This window comes from Trichosurus vulpecula, chromosome 7, assembly GCF_011100635.1.
Source record: "Trichosurus vulpecula isolate mTriVul1 chromosome 7, mTriVul1.pri, whole genome shotgun sequence".
Classification (NCBI taxonomy): domain Eukaryota; kingdom Metazoa; phylum Chordata; class Mammalia; order Diprotodontia; family Phalangeridae; genus Trichosurus; species Trichosurus vulpecula.
In genome coordinates, this window is record NC_050579.1 from 108,080,541 (window position 1) to 108,103,055 (window position 22,515).

Genomic DNA, 22,515 nt, shown 5'->3' on the forward strand with positions numbered 1-22,515 from the left:
TTAAAAAAATTTACTCATCACCCCCTGGAAATCTACTTTCTTTAATCCTTTAATGGTTTTTTTTTCTAAATTTGCATCTACTACAGCCCACCTGGATTGTTACAGTCCCCTCCTCCCGGAGGTGGCATTGCCCACTCTAGGAACCTATGCTAGGCCATGCCACCTCTCTATCTTGGTAAAAAGATATTTAAATGATTCAGACCACTTATATTCCAGCCATGAAAACTAATGTAACTGCTGTTGTAACCAAGGGACATTCTTTTTTTCTCCAAAGGACGATGAAGTAAGGCGATGCATTGGTGTTTCAGACCCGAAGGACATCTGAATGAAAAAAAAAACTTTCCATGTAAACATGCAAAGGGGAGATTTTGTGGACTTTTTAGAAAACTATGAGCACCAGCCACACAGCAATAAGTGGAGAGTTTCAGGCGTAAGAGCAGACAGCTGCAGACTATTAAGCTAGCTCGCTCATCAGAGAAAGGGAGGGGATAAACTCAATAGCTGAGTTCAGCTGACAGGTGGCCATAGCCACAGATGCACCTGGCTGAGATTTGGATCGGTGATTGATGCTACTAATGGGACCTTCAAGTAGGAACTCGTAACAGGAAAACCTGACTATTCAGCCCATAGTAGAAGTACTGTTTCTCTTCCATGGTGACAGCTCAAAAACTGCCTATGACTCATTTTCTCTCCAGCCAAACTGATCTATTCCCAATCCATGTTACTCCCCTTGCTAGCCTGTTTTTCTGTGACTTTGCTTACTTCATTACCCTTCATAGAAAGCCCTTCCCCTTCTCGTCTTCGCTTACAGCAATCCTCCTTCTTCTTCTTGTCGTTCAGTCACGTTTGACTCTTCATGGCTTTCTCGGCAAAAGATGCTGGGGTGGTTTGCCATTTCCTTCTCCAGCAGACTAAGGCAAACAGAAGTTAAGTAACTTGCGCAGGTTCATACAGCTGGTAAGTGTCTGAGGCCGAATTTGAACTCGGGTCTTCCTGACTTCAGGCCTAATGCTTTACTCACTGAGCCATCTAGCTGCACCGGCCTACAAATCCTAACAATCCTTAAAGACCTAGCTCCAAGCGTTCCCCTTTTCACAACCACTTTTGTTGTTGAGTCATTTCACTTGTACCTGATTTTTCATGACCCCATTTGGGGTTTTCTTGGCAAAAATACTGGAGTGGTTTGCCCTTTCTTTTTCCAGCTCATTTTACAGATGAGGAAACTGAGGCAAACAGAGGTTAAGTGACCTGCCCAGGGTGACACAACAGATAGTAAGTGTCTGAGGTTAGATTTGAACTCAAGAAGATGAGTCTTTCTGATTCCAGGCCTAGTGCTCTATCCACTAGGCAACCTAGCTGCCTTTCTCAACCACTACTACGCTCATTTTGCAGATAAGGGAATTAAGGTTTAGAAAGGTTAAGTCACTTGCTCAAAACCATATGACTACTGTGTCAAAGGCAAAATTTGAACTTATGTCTTTCTGTTTCCAGTTCCTACACTCTAGTCACACCCTAGCAGACTAAACCATCTTTTGGTACCTTTTTTATTATTGTATTGCTATTTAACTTTTTTATGCAGGTTTCCAGCTTGTCTTCCCAATTAGCCTATATCACCTCTGAGAGCACTGTGATCACTGGTATTGCAACCAAGACATATTCCCTCTACTTATTGGTAAATGTGGAATTTCAAAATGTTATACCTTATACAGGAGCCTAGGCATTGATAGACTAGGAACAAGTTTTCTCCAGTTGTTTCATCCAACATCCAGTTGTCTCAGCAAGCTCAACAGTAGGCCTTGACTTGTCTGGCCCTTATCAGTATACAGTCTCGGGTAGCCCAAGAGGAATTCCCACTTTCCAGGACACTGGATACAGAAAAGACTTTCTCTAGACCATTGAAAATTTCTCTTGATAAGGGGCAATAAACTCAACTCAAGATACTAGTATAAGACTATATACAATGGATAAAGACCCGGGTACAAATTTTACCTCAGAATTATAAGCCTAACTTCTCCAGGCCTCAGTTTCCTCAGCTTTCAAGCAGAGGTTTGGATTTTATAGTCTCTAAGGTCAGTTTCAGCTTTAAATTTATGATTGTATGAGGGCCAGAAAACCAGCTGATGATGGGGCAGGGTTCTTTAGGGGCTCAGTTTCCTACATTTCCCAGCATCTCCCTATCCTGAGATGCTGTGAAGTTGGGCTAATTTGAAAGGTAGTAGCCAACAATAGGTTGGGCTCCCTCAATGGCTCTCATCTCTCTCAAGATGCCTTTTGGAATAGTCAGAGACCTCACTTCTATCCTATGCAGTATTTAACAAAACTAGTTTAATTGGGGATAGAGTTTCTCTCCTGCTATAAATAGGCATCTTGATGCCTAAAAGGCTAATAGCACCATGGTCAGCAGCCAGATCTTGTCTATGGTCAGCACCATAATTAGAACCATAATCTGCAAGAACTTTAGAAAGTTCAGTCCAATCCCTTCATCTTAATATGTAAGTAAACTAGAGCACAGAGAGTCTGATTGTAGCAATTCATAAAGTTGCATATTCCAAGTATCATGAAAGAGGAGAGACCAACTGATCCATAAAAGACTGTGTTCACAGCTGCCAAGATAGGGAGCTCAAATCATTTCTTTCTCATGGATCAGCATGCTTCTCTGATCTGGTTGGATCTCCCTGACACCTCAACCTAGTCTGCCAAAATTACTGTTGCTTCACCTTGATCCAAACGCAACACACAGGTTTAAAAAAGGAAAAAAAAACCCTGCATGAATACAGGGTGCAAGCAGCATGTCTGGACAATAGCTTGTAAGAAAAAAAGGGTCTAATGATGGAGGAGGGAAGCAGTTTAGCTGACTCCACTTTCAATGTAAGTCATCGGTGTGCCATGACAGCAAAGAAAACCTGAGCTGCTATAAGAGAGAGGCATAGCTTTCAGGAATGAAAATCCAAATGTACTATGCCATAGTCATAACATATTTGGAGTATTGTATTCAGCTCTGGGTACCATACTTTAGGTAGAACATTGATAAGGTGAGAGAGGCAGCGTATCATAGTGGATAGAGAACTCTCCTCAAAGCCAGAAAGACCTGAGTTCAAACCCTATCTCTGAAACATACTGGTTGTATGATCCTGGATTAGTCACTTAACTACTAACTGCTCTAGGCAACTCTTTAAGACTTTAAATGCAGAAAGGGTACTGACTTGCACTTGGTAGAAGAAATTATCTCATCTCATTGTTGTTGAGTCATTTTAGTCATGTCCAACTCTGCATGACCCCATTTGGGGTGAATTCCCTCTCTCAATGACACAGGGTTAGTCCCTTTCTCCTATTTATGATGTAAAAGCTTGCTGAGAAGCACAACCAGGATGGTTGAAGGTTTTGATATCACATGACAGGAGGATCAGTTGAAGGAACCTGAATAAGAGAACACTTGATGGGGTGTGGTATAATATCTGTCTTTTAGTATTTGAAGGACTGTCACGTAGGAAAGAAATAAGCCTTTATGTAGCTGGCCTCATTAGGAGGAACAAATAGCAGTGGATAGATGTTTCAGAAAGGCAGATTTCAGCTTGACATGATGAAAAACTAGTCTTGGACAATTAGAACTATCCAAAGGCAAAATTGGCAGTCTCAGGGAGAAGTGGTTCCTCGTTGCTGAGTTTCTTAAAGCAGAAGTTAAATGACTGCTTCTCAAGATATCATAGGAGGTATTTCTGTTCATGCATGGGATATACTAGGTGCCCTTGGAAGTCCTTTATAATTGAGAGAACTGATGATACCTCACAGAATGGAAACTGTTTCCCCCGATCTATCATATTACCACTCACTTTGCATTCTTGAACAATTCCTATGTGCTTTTTTTGAAAGGACCTTCTGATTGACCACCTTCTTATGTGCCTGGATTATATCTCCCATCTCTAAGAGGGCACTTGTGGCTGATGGTCAGTGGATCGAAGATTCATAAACTTAGAACTAGAAATGACCTAATCTAGTCTAACCCTCTAATTTTAGAAGTGATAAAATAGAAACTTGGAGAAGCTAATTGACCATCCATAGTCATACTGGTAGCAAATAACAGAGTGAGACTCCTCCAGGTCTTTTGACCTGGACCTATGGCTCTCTCTATGGTACTCTGCAGCTTTTCTTCTAAATACTACTTTAGGCATTTCTAATACTATTCAACTAATAAATAAATATTCATTAAGTATTTACTATGTCCCAGGCATTATGTGAGTGTCTAGAGATCCAAAGACAAGAAATGAAATAATTCCTGCTTTCAAAGAGTTTACATTTTACCAGTGGAGACATGTGTATATATGTGTGGGTAGATATACATATATGTGTATGTATGCATACACATTGTTCCTAGCTAATGATCTGAAAAAAAATGTAGTCTCTTAACCTAAGATCCCAAGATGGTACAGTCTGAAGCAATTTGTTTTGCCAAACAAATTGAAACTGATCCCTGCAGGCTGCATGTTGACTTAGAAAACCACAAATTAACATCATTATCTATGTTGTATTATATTTTTACTTATTTTGTTAAACATATTCCAAAAATATTTTAATTTGGTTTGAGCTGAACTAGGGGGCCCAATCATTGGAAATCTCACACCTGTGGTTGAAATCATCTTTTTAAAAAAAATCTCTTTAATACTTCTATGTTACTATTATTACTACAATTAATTCCCATTTCTTTTGTGATCTAAAAATCACCAGAGACAGTTTCTGATCAACAGGGACCACATCATATGTTTCAGCTATAAAACAATTTGCTTTCATCAGCTTTCATCAGAGGACCTCAAGTCACCCTAAAGATATAGTATCATTCTCTTAGTAACTCTGAAGCTCGTTGGTAGAAAATACCTTAACCTTCGGGAAACTCGATGATATCTAAGCAGAACCAGAAGAAAACATCTCTGTGATCCCTTCCTATGATCTTATGATCTATGACTTTTGACTTTTTCCGAAACCTGAGATAGACTGAGGCACTGATGCCTTTGAACTGCCTCTGGGTCAATAGTCAATGTCATTTCACCAATCCCCACCAGAGACAGGGATTTTTCTGTTTCCTACTTCTCATTTCTCCTCTTATTCTTCCATTCCGTTTCCTTCTTCCATCTGCTTCCAGTGTGACACCCAATGATACCCAGAGACACTATTTTACCCTACAAGTGGCATGTAGGGCTGAAGGGATGCTGACCCTCATTCTGGACACACTTCATTTCACTGGGCATTTCAAACATATTTCACAGTGGCTGAGTGCTTTTTTTTAAAAAAATCTTCTGAACTTTCATACTGCTTACATAAGCAAATTTGGGCCCTTGGAGGCATTTTCTTTGAGGATACTGTCTCTGTTACTTGAAGAGTTGAGTATGTTTGCTTGTATTAGGCTTCAACTCAGAGCCTGGGTTAGTTTGGTTTCCCAAGTAAATAGACACAGGACATATGCCAAAAAGTATGGATCAAAACCTTCCCCTGGCTGTTAGACTGTTAGGCTCACAGAGAAAACTTGTTTTCTTAGGCTCATCCCCCCCAAGGGGATGGGGTCTAATTAGACAACCTGAGATCTCAACAGACTGGGACCTGGTGGTTTCAGTGCTCTCCCCTTCATGTCTTGGCCAACACTAAGACATCATTCCCATTTGCCACAGCAAGTGAGAGTGACTGACAGGTGGGAAGCTTTACTTTTGCAGAAAAAGTAGTTAGCCAGAGAGAGGCCTGTTTCCTGGCAGGGTATCAGCGGAAAGGAGTTCACTGCACCTGTAAGGACAATGCCAGGCACTGAGCCCTTAAAGGAAGATTTTTGTAAACATAGATATTTACTAAAATACTTAAAAAGCCTACGATTCCAATATTTTTCTCTCTTTTTTAGCAAAAGTCATTATTATTTTTGGGAGGAGAGGTTACCAAAGCCTGAGGCATCTTCATTCACAAGAAGATCTCAGCTGGTTGGGGCAGAGTGGAAATTTCCACACATTAGTATTGGTATGTAAAATTCCAGAGCCAAAGGACTTTCAGAGTTCAGGGCTTTGGGGCTAATTAAAATGCATAGCTTTCTGAAAACTCTTGCACATTTTTGGCTAATTTTCATTCTTTCTCTATGATCCAACTGGGCCAACATGATTCATTGGGTTCTTTATGAATTAGGGAGCTATAAATTACAATTTTTCCTTTTAATATTCATTACCTTTCACATTATATAGCTAAGCAGTGGATCATGGAAGAAATTTTCCTGTTGGGTGATTTTCTTTCCCCCTTTCGCTCTTTTTTCACTAGTAAACACAGGGATAACACTTCACAGGAATGTCCTAAGGATTAAGTAGCTTCTTGAAATTCTCTGAAAATGGAAAGTATTGAGCATTGTCTAGACTTACTATCCCACCACCATGTTTCTAAGGTCAACTTTGGGGGAGATAGTAAGAACAAATAACCCACATTTCAGAGCATAAAGGGCAAAATGAGGAATCCATCTCTGGGAAGCTTAGTGATTTAGAAAGTCTGTTTCGTTAGGGACCATATCACCTACTGGCAGTCTGCATCCTTTATGTAGTGTAAGTGTGCTTGGTTTCCATTTTTGCCTCTGAAAACATATGGCTCTGACTATACTGGTATCAATACAACATCTTTGTGTTGACAAAATTTGAAGTCAGGAAGTGTTCCATTTTTAGTCTTGGTATAATCAGTGCCTAGCACAGTGCCTGGCACATAGCAGGTGATTAATGAATGCCTGTGGATTGACTGAAGCAAAGAAAAGAATGACTTGAAGGTCTTACTTGAAGAAGCTTAACCTTCTCCTGGTCCTCATATGGCAGGATATCAAGGCCTTTCACCACCCTGGTTGCTTTCCCCTGGGCAGTCTCTAATTTATCATTAGGGGACAGGATCTGGATCTCTCATTTCAATGGGACAGAGGATGTCTGTGACATCCATTGTACTCTAAGTCAGGCATTTTAGTGTGAGAAATGTTCAGTTTAAATCATGATACAGGGTATGATTGTACCCTACTCAGACTGGCTTCCTATGGGGCTTATGGGATATGTATCTTTAGAATCATATCTTGCATAGTTGTTTTGCAATCATCATTTCCTAGACGAGAAAACTCCTCCTACTAATATAGGTCTTCAACTTAAAAATCTACAAGACTTACCTAAAGCAGTAAGAGCCTTATTCATACAACCAGTATATATTGGAGGTAGGGCTTGAACCCAAGTCTTTTTGGCTTAGAAGACAGTTTTCTGTCCAATATAATGGGCTGCTTCTCTCACCCTTATCAATGTTCTACCTAAAATGTGATATCTAGAACTGAACACAACACTCTAGGTGTTATGACCAGGGCAAAGTATTACTGGACTATGAGCATCTTGTTCCTGGAAGTGATGCCTCTGTCTTAATGCAGTCCAAGATCACATTAGGTTTTAGGGGGTTTTTGGCTGCCATGTCACACTGTTGACTTAAATTGAAGTGTGGTCAACTACGAGTTAGGCAACCTTTGTTTTTATCCTGTTTCTGTTTTTATTGATCCATCCAGGTCTTGTCAGTCACTTAATCTCTTTAGATAGCTTTTTATTTTCATTTATAAAATGAGAGATTTGGGCTAGATCATCCATAAGATTGTTTCTAGTAGCTGGCCTAAAAATCAGGAAGACCTGAGTTCTTCCTGGCACATAACGCCTGTGTGACATTGGCCTAGTCACTTTACTTACCAATACTCTCCAATATTATATTTTGGGTAGTTTTCTCACCCAGGAGTTTCCCATACCAATAAAATCACATGTACAGCGCCAATCTCCCACCTAAAAAACAATTAAAAACCTACGGTTCTTTGCCTTTCAATAATTTCTCCTCAGAATCTCAGCATCGCAACAGCAGGATATTTCTCCACCAAGACAGGGCCTGGAGAAGACTTATCCTCTCAGCTGTATGCTAAACAGTTTCCTTTTAGGCTCAGGACCAGCAGCAAGACAAGTTTCATTTTGGTGACTAGCTAAAATCAACGAGTAGGGAGGCTTGGGCATTGGTATAAACTACTTCATTAGATTATGAAGCACAAGCCATACAAACATATCCATCCATGTGTACCATATGTTGTAGCATAGCTATCCCAAGTATAATTCTAAAGACACGGATTTGATAAGCTCATAGGAAGCCAGCCTGAGGAAGTTACAGTCACACCCTGTATCATGGTTTAAGTTGAACATTTGTCCCCTAAGAATGCCAGACTTAGTGTACAATGGATGTTGCTAGCAGCTGTCTTATATCCTACTGAGAAGCAAACAACCATCCTCTTTTCAGTCAAGCAACTGACCACCCAGGCTTGCCAAAGAGAGAACAAGCCCTGAAAAGGGACAGTTTTATTTTCAAACATTTAATAGTACTGGAGAGACGAAAGAAAATTCAAAGCTATTTTCCAAAGGAGCAGTTCACTGTCTCCTTTTTAAATAAACAAGCCCCTCTTTGAATAAGAAAAATGAGTTGCTAACAGAGCCAAGCATGGCCAAAATTGTGAAATAGGCAAAGTTTATCTTCAGAGAACTTTCAGTACCTCCTGCATTATCCAACTCTGTCCCCAATCAGGTGTCCATGTTTCCCAAACTGATTTTCTTTCTTCCAGGAAAATGATCTGGTAAATTTATTCATATCATAATAGGGATTGGATATATTTTTCCCTTTGGCGTTAAAGTATTTTCATTTTTAAAATAAGAACCTAGAGTCAGCAATGCTCAGTCCAAAGAAATGACTCTCTAATGCTGAAAGCTTGGATACTGGTAGGCCTATAGGGAGAGAACCTTCCTGTGCTTCTCAGATCACACTATGTAAAGAGGTGGTTGTCTTATCTTTCAATATGTAGGGTTGGCCTTCATGTTTTTCTTTCTTAAATGTAATTAATTTATTTTTTTAATTACAAAAAATATACTTTCTTTTTCTCCCACCACTCCCACTAGAGGAGAAAAAGAAAACCTTTGCAATAAATATACTCAAGCAAAACAAATTCCTACACTGATCACGTCCAAAAATTAGATGTCTTAATCTGTACCCTGAGCCTATCACCTCTTTATCAGGAAGTGGGTAGCACGTTTCTGAAGACATGCTTGGTCACTGTGGTTGACTAGAGTTCTTACTCTTTCAAAGTTGTTTGTCTTCACAATGTTGTTGCTATTGTATATATTGTTACACTGTTCTCACTAAAACCACCCTCTTTATAATTTCTTAGAGCACAATAGTACTTAATTACATTCATATACCATAATGTATTCAGCCACTTCTCAGTTGATGTAGGATTATACCCTTTCTGGCACTCAATTTCTAAAATTTTATTAGTCTCTGAACACATCTGTATGATTATTTTTCTCATACCTATAATTTTTATGTCTGTGTGAATATGCCATTGATTGTGTTAAATTAAATAAAAATGGAAAAAAAAGCTTGCCACAGTACGAAAAAATCTAACTAAGTCAATCCCTCCCTAACCCTTGGTTTCTATTCATATTTAAAGAAATATTATTTATAAGACTTATACCAAATCTTCACTTTTTATACAGCTACTGTCATGACCTTACTCGAATTTCACATCATACCATGGTTAAATCAGAAATTTAGCAAAATATTTTGATTAAGGAAAGCCTTATGTAAATGGAATGCATTGAAAGTTTTTTTAAAGAGTGTGTGTGTGTGTGTGTGTGTGTGTGTGTGCATGTGTTTAACTCAAGGTCCCAAATGTGTCTATATAAACTTTTTTTTCAGAAATATGTTATGTTGTTCATTACTCGATATAAAAAAGAGAATAAATGCATACTGAATGTATAACTATGAACACACTAGAGAGTTAGTGGAACTTATTAGGATACTCCTCCCTTCTTAAAAATACCATAGGATAATTTGATATCTTCTTTCTTTTAGACACATTTCACTTCATTTTAGCTTTACTAAGTTGAGAATGATTTAGAAGGAGGATTGCTACCTTGAGATAAGACTGTCCAGATATAATCCCAAGATAGTTACAAGAAAAGGGTGTCATGCCGCTTCTTTTACTAACCAGCTTGTGCCTTTGGGCAAGTCATCTAACTTTTTAAGTCCCAGTTTCTTAGTCTATAAAATTATACCTTCAAAGACCTTTGGAGTTCTAATATTGCATAATTCTGATCTTAATACAGAATCACTAAATCATAAAATTTGAGAATTGGACAAATTCTCAATGGCCATCTTGTCCAACTACCCACAGACAAAAGACCACCCCTCTCTGCCCCAGGAAGATGTTGTGAGGATCAGTGGTGTATGAAAGTATTTAGAAAGGTACAAAATGTTATACTGGTTATTAAGATTAAGTTTAGTGTAGATATTAAATAAAATATGTTTATTTTACTAAAAATAATGTTATTTTCCCATAGGAAGATGATGCATCTTAATGAATTATGATTGATAGGACACATACTTTAGCTATTTTTTCAGCAATGATGGTGGATTTGGATTGCTAGAGCTATATTCTCTCATTTGATTTTCCTTCTAATCAACAAGCATGATCTACTGACTGCTGGCCAAGCACAGGAGTGAAATACAGATCTTGGACCTGTAGTGCTGGTCTCAGTAGGATTATATTCTAATCAACTAAATTAACAAGTTTCATTCTCATTGTTTTTACAAACCAATAAAATCTAAGAGAAGGAATACAATGCCTTTCCACTTCACTTCTTTTGTTCAGTCCTTTTTTTAGTCATATCTGATTCTTCACGATCTCATTTTGGCATTTTCTTGGGAAAACGGTTTGCCATTTTCTTCTCCAGCCATTTGATTTCTATGAACACCTAATTTTAAGACATCCAACGAGTTCTCTTTCTTTTAATTAATGTATCTTTGTAAAGATTAGGGTAAAGGCAAATTATAGAAATAGGCACAGACTAGATGGTTGTAATGACAATTTAGATTTGAAGATGTTTCCCACCCGTTAATAGGCCATGTGACCCGCTTACATCACAGAAAGCCTAAGTCACATGTCCGGGAGGAACTCGCTGTGAGTAAAAGGAAAGTGTGTCACAGGAAATGCTCAGAGAGAGAGAGCGAGAGCGAGAGCGAGAGCGAGAGAGAGAGAGAGAGAGAGAGAGCAATTAGAACTGAGGGAAAGCGCAGACAATGTTGGCTGTGCTGTGAGTGGGGCAAGGCCCCAGCAGGGGGGCAGATGGCTTTGAGATGGAGTGGTTCTCTGCTGTGATATTGTGTATTGAATTCTTTGCTGCTATGATGGATTGGGCTTATTGATTTGGGGATCTGGTTCTCTGGTGTCTGAATAAATGGTTTAGTTCTACTTCTACATGGAGAGTTTCTTATATTTTGTGATACAGAATCACATAGGCATTTTGACAATTATTGTCTATATTGTGATTATTGCCTTGCTAATACAAGGGTGCAGCTGTCTGCAAAGTCTACATCAAAGCAAATCTTTTAGCCTAGAATCTTGAGTCATAAGAAAGTCAAGTTTTCATGAAGATGGCAATCCTGTATTAGGATTTCTACAGTTGACTTATATCCTCGTTTGAACCTAAAACATCCCGAAGGCAAGCCAAATGAAAAAAAAAAGCACCTTTTCTAGAATGTGGTAAAATATGTTCTGGGTTAACTGGAACAAACGAGTTTGTCAAGGTATTTTAAACCAGTCAATAATATCTACTGCTTATTAAGTGCTCTTAACATGAAGTAGCAGTTTGACATAGTAGAATGTGTACTGGACTAGCAGAGTTCTGGCTCCGCTTCGTGAATCGGACAAGTTGTTTAGAGTATGAGCTACAGTATGCTCCTCTGTAAAATGGGGAAGGTAACTTTTGAACTTTCTACCTCACAGGGCTATTGATATATAAATGTGAGTTGTTACTGTTCCAACAGTGTGACTGGTTGTAAAGGAAAGAGATGATGATAGGGTCCTTACCCTCAACAAGCTTACAATTTAATGTAGAGAGTGTATGATATCATATATGTAAACGCACTTACTAGATATCGTTCTTCCTGCCTCATGCTTGGTGTGCGGATCATATGGTTCTGCTCCCCTCTCCAGTCACCGAATCGACGGAAAAAGTAGTTTGATAAAAATCGGTTGACAGGATCTCTAATGATGTTGATGTACACGGGCTGGTCTCCTCCAAATCTACCAGGAAAAAACACAAGGATTTCAGGAAGAGTTACAGTCACTTCAATGAGAAAGATGAGGTCTATTTTTGAAAGTGTTTCTCCTTCAGATTTGGATTTACTGCTATAAGATGTTCTAGTCTGTTAATGATCCAATGATTGTACAAAAAGAAAGAGATCATGGTGAGATCCACATCACTGAGTGGGGGGCGTGGGATTATGGTCCCTTGCACATCCAGAATCCAGTCAACCTTAAAACAAAGTATTGCTTCATCTCCAAGGTGAATGTGGCATGCACTCACCCAGGCTACAAAATGAAATTACAGTTTCAGTGGATGAATAAAAACAATTATGGGTATGAGAAATGCAGCACATTTTCCTATGATGAATTCATTTCATTTCATTATACTTCAAAGAAAAAAAGGGGGATTAGAGCACTCATCCCACCTACCTGAAAGTACTATTATAAAGTTCAAATGAAACAGTGGCTATGAAGGTATTTTGCAAAACATTTATTAATATGAATTAAAGTTTATCTTGAGAACTTCTGGCCTTTGTTGTTTGCTTTCTTTTTAGGGAGGAAATATTCATTAAGCCCCAGGCTTGCTCCAATTTATCCTTAGGAGGAAATTGTCACTGATGAGTCACTAATACCTCAATGTATTTTAGTCTGATGTGTTACTCCTCTAGCAATAATCTTATTTTTCAAAAGTATCATAAGTGACAAATTTCTAACGTTCATTCTCCAAATAGGAGATCTTTGCCTAATGCCAAGAACTGATACTCTATTTTAAGAGCTGAGCATCTTTCAGTAAATTAAACCAGACAAAAAAAAGGAAGTTGCAGCTTACTAGAGGTTTAGTTCATAAGTTCTCTTTGGATAAACAAAAAAAGGAGTTAGAAGAGTTGGTTTTCTCATGCACCCTGACTCAATAGGGAGTATCATTGCATAGAACACCTGGCTATTTTGTCTTAAAGTGATGATGAGAGGAATAAGCAAAGAAGTCACTGAAAATAATTGTAGCTTGTACGCCCACATCTGCTACACATGGTGATGAAGTAGAAAAGTTATTTGAAGAACTTGATGAGATTTTTATAAATCAAGTGAACATATACTTTGATACTCAGTGATTGTAATGTGAAAGCATGACTAGTAGAGGCAGTGACAAGAGTATTAGACTTCTCAGAAGCTTTATCCTGTATATCATGAATGCGTTGGTCAAGAAGAGCACCAGAAGGTACTAAGCATCAAGAGTACTGAACAACATTGCAAAACTAATTTTTAGATTAGCTTGTGTTAAGACTATTATTTAACGGGCAGGATATGATTAGTTACTGATGTGAGAACTGAATAAGAATAAGCGATCTGTAAGTATAATCAAACCATTAATTAGTCTGAGTGAAGATAAAAATAAACATAAAAAGAAGAAAGGATTGACAAAAAGAGATGTAAAAAAATCTCAGTAGCCTCAATCTGATCTATTACAAAAGGCTGTAAAAAGGAAAATGCAAAAAAGCAATTGACGTTTATTGTTCCCATTTTCTGTAAAATTCAACTGATGCAATGAGGAGGCCAGAAGAATCTCAAAACGTCTTTGCTTTGTAGAGACAGATGGTAGATAACAGCAACTCTGGTTTAAAATGAAAAATCACTTGTCAAACACCACAGAGGAAAATTACTAACAATATTGCCTTAAGAAAGTGCAAAAAAATGGAGGTAAAAACAGGTGTACAAAAATCTTGGTCACAGAGCATTCAGAGATGAAGCTGGTAGGAGGAAATGAACAGACAAAATGAAACTGAGCTGTTGGCATTTCTACAACAGTCTATTTTCATCACCAGTGAGAGAAACTGTGATGCACCTCAGTCCCTAGAGTGTTACATACAGTAATAGAAAGGACACTTAAAAAATGAAATCAGAAAGATCTGGAGGCAACCTGATTATGAAAGCATTAAGGCAGAGTTATAAAAGATTTCATGGAAGATAATACACTAAATTTTAAAAAAAATTACTATCCTGTATGACCACTTTCCAAATTTTACAAAAATCTTCATGAAAAATAGAGAAGAGAAGGAAGCTCACAAGGAAACACAGATGAGTAGGGCAGTGTTGGTGCTAGTATGTTAATTTTAATGTATACTTTAAAAAGTTTATGTAATATTCATTTTTCATATACATTCCTCTTTTTCTATATGAATATGTTTCTGTTTATTAAGTTCACAATAATTTCAGAAAAAATTAAAAGTTAGTGAAATATTTAATCTCCATGGGAAGAGACAATAGGCCTTCTACTTATTTTGTATTCCTCAAGGGCCTATTATTGAACAAAGTTTAGTGAATCCTTACTAATGATTTACATTCAGTCCTTAAAAGAATAATCTGCACACATATGGAGGGTATCCTTATTGAAAATATATAGAATGAACAGGAAGTCTCTCGAAAATGATTTTCTACAGTAGACCATCTCCTTACCATCACAAAATTGATGGAATAGTGCAGAGAATGAAAGATCTGGCTGTGTTTACTGTTTGTTGATTACAAAAAAAAAAAAAAAAAAACAAAAACAAAAACAAAAACAAAAAAAATAAAACCCTGACTCATTGAAGCAAATTGTAGCTTTAAAGACTCTCCTCCTATAATGTGTCTTCTATTTGTTATGCTGAGAATCATACAAAATTCTTTAAAAATGAAGCCATAGACAAAGCTCTTCAAAAGTACTTTTATTCTCAAAATGAAGTGAGACACAAAACAAAAAGAGGAATGTTTTGCCCAACGCCTTCTCCATTAGCATGAAGAATATGCTGTATGGGATCCAAATGGAAGAAAAAGTCTTATAAATGGTGAGGTTCTTTAGATGTTCTTTGTGAATGACATTTTACTGATCATAGGAAGTCCCAGGACAATATAAGGCTTCCTCAGGGATAGCCATGATTACTAAAAAGAGTATGGCGTAACCATCCTTATAGGAAAATTAGAAATCCATTTATCCAAACTGTGAAATACATGTGGAAGCCTGGCTTATCAAGTTAGTATTTTATTCCTGGAGCGGGTGTCACACAAGGACAATAATTGGAGCCCAGAAATGAATAGGAAGAAGAGAGCATGCTAGATAGAATTTGGGAAAGTGTGAAGTGCTTGGGATAATTCCAAGTTGCTCTTTAGCACAAGCATCTTTTTAACATATCTTTTAGTGGGGAGGGACTGTATAGTTGTGAATTTGGAACGCCACAATCCATAATCAAAGTGATGGATGATCCACAGGTAATTGAATGATGTATAGTAGGCACAAGCTGTAGCCTATTTTCAATGATGATCTATGACTGATGGCATATGGGACATCATCTAGGAATTGTCTGATATGAAAAGATAGTGTACCAACATGTAATGAGAGCAGGTTCTAACAGAATTCAGTCTGAATACTCTGCTAGTATCTATGAAATATGAAAAGATTTAGAGTAAGTCCTATCACATATTGGGTCCATCCTCTATGGAATATTTATGGAAAAGTATTGGCAAGAATCGCACAGGATGAAAAGGACTGCACAGCATAAATTGGATTAACTCAACAAACATTTGTTAAGAATCTACCATGTGTAAGGGACTGGCAAGTAAGTATAACATAAGGTAATTTTAAGGAGAGAGCATTAACAAATGGGAGAATCAGGGAAATCAGCTGATCTGAGTCTTGAAGGAAAACAAGGATTCTGATAAGGGCTAGGGGCAAGCACGTTCTAGCTTTGTGTGATGACATGGAGCAGGAGATGGAGAATTATGTTTGGGGAAGAGCTAGTAGTCCAGTTTGGTTGGAACATGCTGCACACAAAAGGGAGTGAAGTGAAACAAGGCTGGAAGAGTAGATGGGATTCAGAATATGGAGTGTTTTAAATTCCAGTGTGCTAAATTTGTATTTTATCCAGGAAGCAACAAGGAAGCGCTGATGGTTTTTGAGCATGATAGGTGCCTTAAAGAGATTGTTTTTTCTTCAATACACAGCAGTATGGAAGATGCACTGGAGAGAGGAGAAACCGGAAACAGAGAAATACAAATTGTACCAAAAGAGAGAATGCCTCTGTTGATAAGATCACAGATTCATGTAGCATTGAAGCATGGTAATTTAGTGTGGGAGATATTTTGGCCCTTAGAGGCACCGTTCAAATCACATCATACAGGCAACTAACTATCTTTTCAGCTTACTTTGCCAAGGACTTTGCTGATGGCAGACCACATGTATGGGACAGCTAGGTGGCGCAGTGGATAGAGCCCAGGGCCTGGAGTCAAGAAGACCTGAATTCAAATTTGACCTCAGATACTTACTAGCTGTATGACCATGGGCAAGTCACTTAACCCTGTTTGATTCAATTTCCTTATCTGTAAAAATGGGGTCACAAAGAGTCAGACACAACTGAAATGAATGAACAACCACCACCACACGCATATGATTAACAATAAACTTGAAATCAGTTCTATGAGATACCATGTATGTACATACACACACACACACACACACATAATGGATAAGGTATCGATATCCCACCCACTGAATTAAGTTATGCCTCAAATTTTATAGAACACAACTAAATTCACAATCCTAGGTAAGCCAGAAGACAGAGCACATGCAGTTAATGTGAATGGAAATAGTCAAGCAAACTAACGCTATACCGTTAACAATAAAACACGGCACTTGTAGACGTCACAATTCACAATCCTAGGTAAGCCAGAAGACAGAGCACATGCAGTTAATGTGAATGGAAATAGTCAAGCAAACTAACGCTATACCGTTAACAATAAAACAGGGCACTTGTAGACGTCATATGAATAATGATCACCAAGTTAATTGCAGACTCATCTCAAGAACCACTGAAGACTAAAATAAAGTGAAGTAGTGCCAAGGAATCAACGAGCCAGTTCCTATTATTGGTAATTGCCCTTGGCCTTGCAATGGGTTTGTCACTACAGAGGTTAAAGCCTCTTAAGTATCTGCAAGACTAGATAGGGATGATTCACTCATGTATATGCATTTTAAGCAAATGAATTAGTCATCCAACTGTTTAGATGTAATCTTCCAACTTAGGGGTCTGGTGCTGTGTTTAAGAACTTGCTGTACAAGGTCAGAAAACAGAAATACTTGACATAGGCCTCTCTTTTTCCTGGCCCTGTAGAAAGACATTTATTCCTGCCAGCTAATTTTGCTGTTCAAATAATGGCTAACATTTAAATAGCGCTTTAAGGTTTGCAAAGCACCTCACCTATGTTATCTCTTAAGAACCTCACAATAACCCTGTGAAGTAGGTGCTATTATTAGCTCCCATTTAATATATGAGGAAACTGAGGCTGAGAGAGGTTCAGTGACTTGCCCAGGGTCACACAGCTTACAAGTGTCTGAGGCAGAATTTGGACTTTGGACTCCCTGACTCCAAGGCCAGCACTCTTATCCACTGCACCACCTAGCTGCCTCAAACAATTTTCTGCTAAACTGAAGGAAAAAAAGCAACTTCTAGAGTAATCTGAAATAAGGCAAATTTCATACTCAAGTTTACCACTAATTTAACTCCTAGTTTCATTAACATAAATATTGTTTTACAACCTTCTTGTTCTTGTGGCTGTTCTTTCAACACTTGCCAAAATGATCATGTTTTTCTTAAGTTTTACTTTTTTTCTTTTAAGTCATTTTCCACTAGGTGAGTCACTATTCTTTAAAAAGTCTAATGTGAGCTTATTTCACCACACTTACGTACTATACTTAGATGCCCTAACACCATTATTGGTTTTACTGCGTTGAATTTTCATTCATTATTTCTCCATACTCCTGACTTAGAATTGACTTATTATCTACTAGGGCAATTAATACTTATTATTCATCTAGGAGTAGTTTGTGTGCTTATTTTCTGAAAAAAAGAACCACGGAGAAGTATTTTGGGTATGATCTTACTAAAATCCCCAATATACAGAATAGGATTTGGGAAAGGATACTGGATTTGGAGTCAGGGGACATGGACTTGAAGCCAGCTTGGCTATATAAAACCTATGACACCATGGGCAAGATGTTTTATCGCCCTGGGCTTTGGATTTCCTTTTTGTAGTATGAGGGGACTGGGTTATACGATCTCTAAGATTCTTTTAGCTCTAATTTCTAGAAAAGCTATATATGTTTTAAGTTAGCTATCAAACTAATCTATTTATATTACAAGAAGGAAAACTCAATTTCATTTGCTGAATAAAGATGTGGTTATACTTGCCAACTTCCAAATGGATGAGGTTCAAAAAATGATTTGTAAATTGGTTGTTTGGAAATTGAAATAGATTTCCTGATATAAACAACATTATAAATGGTCATTCAGTCTCTAGTCCAACCTGCAAAAACCACTTAATCCACAATATAGCTACAATAGTAATAATGATAGCCTCAACATCCAACAAAACCTCTGACACAAGATGTGGGCTTGTTCAAGCCTTAAACCCCTGAGCCTAGATCAATCCCCTTTGAGAATAAGGGCAGTGGTGGTGAGGAAGAATTCCAGTAGCAGGGGCTATTCATAGATAGATAGATAGATAGATAGATAGATAGATAGATAGATAGATAGATAGATAGATATGTGTGTGTATGTGTGTGTACATACATATATACGTATGTAGAGAGACAGAGACACACAGAGAGAGAAAGAGAGAGACAGACAGACAGTCAGACAGACAGAGATACAGAGAGAGAGAGAGACAGAGAATAAGTCATGGACGTTCTTATAGGGATATTTTAACCAATAGTAGGTATGCTTTTTTGTTTGCTTTGTTTTACTCTGGCTTGGTGGTAAAAGTTACTCATCTACCAATGAGTGTTGAGTTTCAATCGGTTCTTTCAGGAGTTTTACAAGTACAAGGAAAAATGCCTTGCAGTTTATAGGTACCTTACATATGTTTGTTTCATTACATTGAACTGAACTGCAATTTTGTTGTTGTTCAGTTGTTTATAGTTGTCTGGCTCTTCATGACGCCGTTTGGGATTTTCATGGCAAAGATACTTAGAGCGGTTTGCCTTTTTCTTCTCCAGCTCATTTTATATAATGAGGAAACTGAGGCAAACAGGGTTAAGTGACTTGTCCAGGCTCACACAGCTAGTAAGTATCTGAGGCTGGATTTGAATCAGGAACATAAGTCTTCCTGACTCCAAGCCAGGCACTCTAGCCCCAGCAAAGGAGAATTTATAGAATAGACCCAATTAAGGTCCATGAATATCTAGAGTGTGGGGAAATGAAAGTTTAGTACGAAAATTGTGAAATAGGCATATGAAAAATGCTTTGGATATCTGCGGTCCGTCAGGGTTATTAACCCTGTATGAGACTGCAAGGGCACCACAATGGCAGAAGGACAATTGCCCGAGGAATGATCCACAAAGGTATGGATGTGGCATTGTGGTTAGCAAAGGAATTTGGAAGGTCTTCCATACATTCTTAATATTCTTATCTTTTCCCCAGATTTAAAATTTCAGCTGTGTAAAACTGAGTTACAATCTGGCTGAATTCAAAGGCTGAGTATGGATATAGCTTCAAAGAATGGCAGGACACAGTACTGCTCCATGTTAGAAAATATAGCTTAGGGGAGTGCCAGTGCTTAACCCGCACCTGGCACATAGTAGGTGCTTAATAAATGCTTATTGTTTGGAAGTGTGTGTGTGTGTGTGTGTGTGTGTGTGTGTGTGTGTGTGTGTGTGAGAGCGTGTGTGTATATGTAATAGCAATTCTATGAGATTCAACTGATAATTCTTGCAGAAGGATTTGACTTGAATTCTAAAGTTGCCAAGTTTATGCCCATTACTGAAGAGTAGTTGTGACAGGCATGATATATCCTCAAATATAATAACATAAGAATAATATTTTTCCATAAAATAGCATTTTAAGGCTTACCAACTGCTTTCCTAATAATAACCCTCTGGGTCAGTGTTTCACAGATAACACACAGGAGGCACTGGAGTTTTCAGACTCTAACCTCTAACAGGTTCACTCTTGATCCAGTCAGATAGGATGGACAGCTTCGGAGAGGTTAATAATCTTATTTTATTCTAGTCTAGTCTTCTCAGAAGGTTGCTGATAATGGGAGAACCAGCTTCTACAGCATTTCCTAACAACCCTTCTTGCAGGGGCCAGCATGAAGGGGGCGGGGCAACTACCCCATGTCTTGATGGGGTCAATCGAGACAGGCACAGCTTCTGTACTCCCCTAAGTCCCCTCAAGCCTCAATGGGAGCTAGTTGAGGCAGGTACATGCATTCCTTTATGCATTACCCATGGTTTCCTCCATGGGTTCCCCATGGATTCCTCACTCACTGACCAGTGCCCACTTGCTTTATAGGGCAACAGACAAAGAAGGCATCTTGCCAACATCAAGCTCACAGGTTAACTTTAGCCATATTGTCATTCTGCACAAGCATAGTAAATATCACATTATGTCACCCCTTATCTCATGGCATAGCCTCAGTAGGACTGCCTGTCACTATGATTCTAGGAATTACTATCTAGTATCCTTGGGGCTATTCTGGGAATTATTATCTAACACCTGGAAACTAGACAATGCCATGGCCCTGGATCCTGAGAAACTGAACTCTAAAAAAAGATAACCAAATCCTCCTTACATACAGTCAGTCTAGTGTAAGCATAATTATCCAAGTTTTAGAAGTGAGGAAACAAGCTCTGAAAGGTTGCCTGACTTATACAGTCTATGGGTCCGTAGCCAGAAAGCATCAAAGCCACAGCATTCTTGTGTGACCTTCAATATTTCACTCCATGACTCTAGCAATCAATTCTTCTCCATATTACGAGGCAACCAATTTTACAGGCTTATTGGCAAGAACAGCTAATAAAAAGATGATTGCAAAGAGCTTTGAACATTCAGTGCTATAGAAATACTTAAATAATAGAAACCAAACTTAACAAACAATAAAATAATAATAACTCAGCTTCCAGCTGGTAGGCCTTAGTCTATAGGAAAGGAGTTGCCGATTGTATATTCAGAAGATGGGGAGTTCAGGGCTTCAATTTTTTAAAAGGAAGAAATGAGAAGAGCCAAATGTATACCTTGGATATTCCTGGTTTTTTATTTCAGCTTCAGGTAACTCTTCTTTAAAATAGGAGTGGGATAGAATAGGTAATGTAATGATCACTTATTGCTCTCACATTCTATTAATCTGTGATTCCTAAGGGAAAATTTCAAAAGACAACATCAAAGCTATTCTTGACTCACAGGCGAGAACCACATGCAGCCGGAAGCCAATCAATCATAAAGCATATAATCAACACACACTTTGTGCCCTCTATGCTTCTTGACTTTGTTGGGCCACAAAGAAGTATAAAATATAGTGTCAAGGAGAATACACTCTACTTATGGGGAGAAGATGAACATACGAAACAACCCAGCTTGGAAACATAAGTACACTACTCACTGTAAGTGCAAGAATTCAGAGAAAAGAGAGATCAAATGGGGTTGAAATAGAGAAGATTTCATGGAGAAGGTGAGACTTGTGGTGGGTTTTGAAGGAGGAATTGGGATAGGCAGAAGGGTATGGTTATGATATAAGCAAAAACAGAGGCATGGCAGGAAGGAATGTGGCATGTGCAGGGGAGAGTGAGATTGGCCAAACGGAAACAGAAAGTACAAATGGGTGAGTCTTTGTTGTTTATAATTGATATGTTCAGAAGAGTATGAATAATGAATCAGAAGGATGGATAGATAGATCATTTATGAAGCACTTTCTATGGGCCACACATTGTGCTAAGAGCTGGTTATACAAATAATAGTCGCCCTCAAGGAGCTTACGTTCTAACGTGAAAGATAACACATAACTGGGAGTTGGAAAGTGGGGCTGGAGGAAAGGTATCCTAGAGAAGGAAAAGCAGCTGTAGCAGAGCAGGAGAAGAAAGCTGGAGAATGAGTCCAGGTACGAATGAGGCAAAGTATGGATGAGGCCCTTCCTGAAAAACTGGTTGGGGCAAAAGAATCACCAATCCAGATACTGGGGCTTCAGGGCAGAGGTTTCTCCAAAGAAGGAAGTAGGTTGTTGAGGAGGAAGGGAAGAAGTCCCCAGAGTGAGTCTTTTTAGACTTTACACCCTCCACCCTTACTGTAAATAAACCCTTCAAATGTTAACAGCCAGCCTCTTTCACTACTCTTAATAATCACACCCACCCACTCACCCCTGCCACCACCATCCAGATACAGGCTACGAAACCTAGGACAGGATTACTCACCTTTAGAAACTGACTAAGACTTGATCTTAGTCCTTCTACCTCTTACTTTCTTTCTTAGGGCAGGGTAGGATGTGGGGAGGAGGGTGGACCTCTTGATCATAGCCAGGAGGAACAGCTCCTCTGGCTAGTTGAGGAATAAAGGTCGGGCAACAGCATTGTTGTGCAG

At 38.5% G+C, this 22,515-nt stretch overlaps 1 protein-coding gene across 1 annotated transcript in view; it reads right to left on the reverse strand.

The window, feature by feature from the left end:
- UST (uronyl 2-sulfotransferase) overlaps positions 1-22,515 on the reverse strand; it is a 381,294-nt gene that overhangs the window by 109,414 nt on the left and 249,365 nt on the right. Inside the window, exon 5 of the mRNA XM_036768102.1 lies at positions 11,983-12,136. Within this exon, the coding sequence (XP_036623997.1) occupies positions 11,983-12,136 (154 nt within the window). The remainder of the gene's footprint in view (positions 1-11,982; positions 12,137-22,515) is intronic.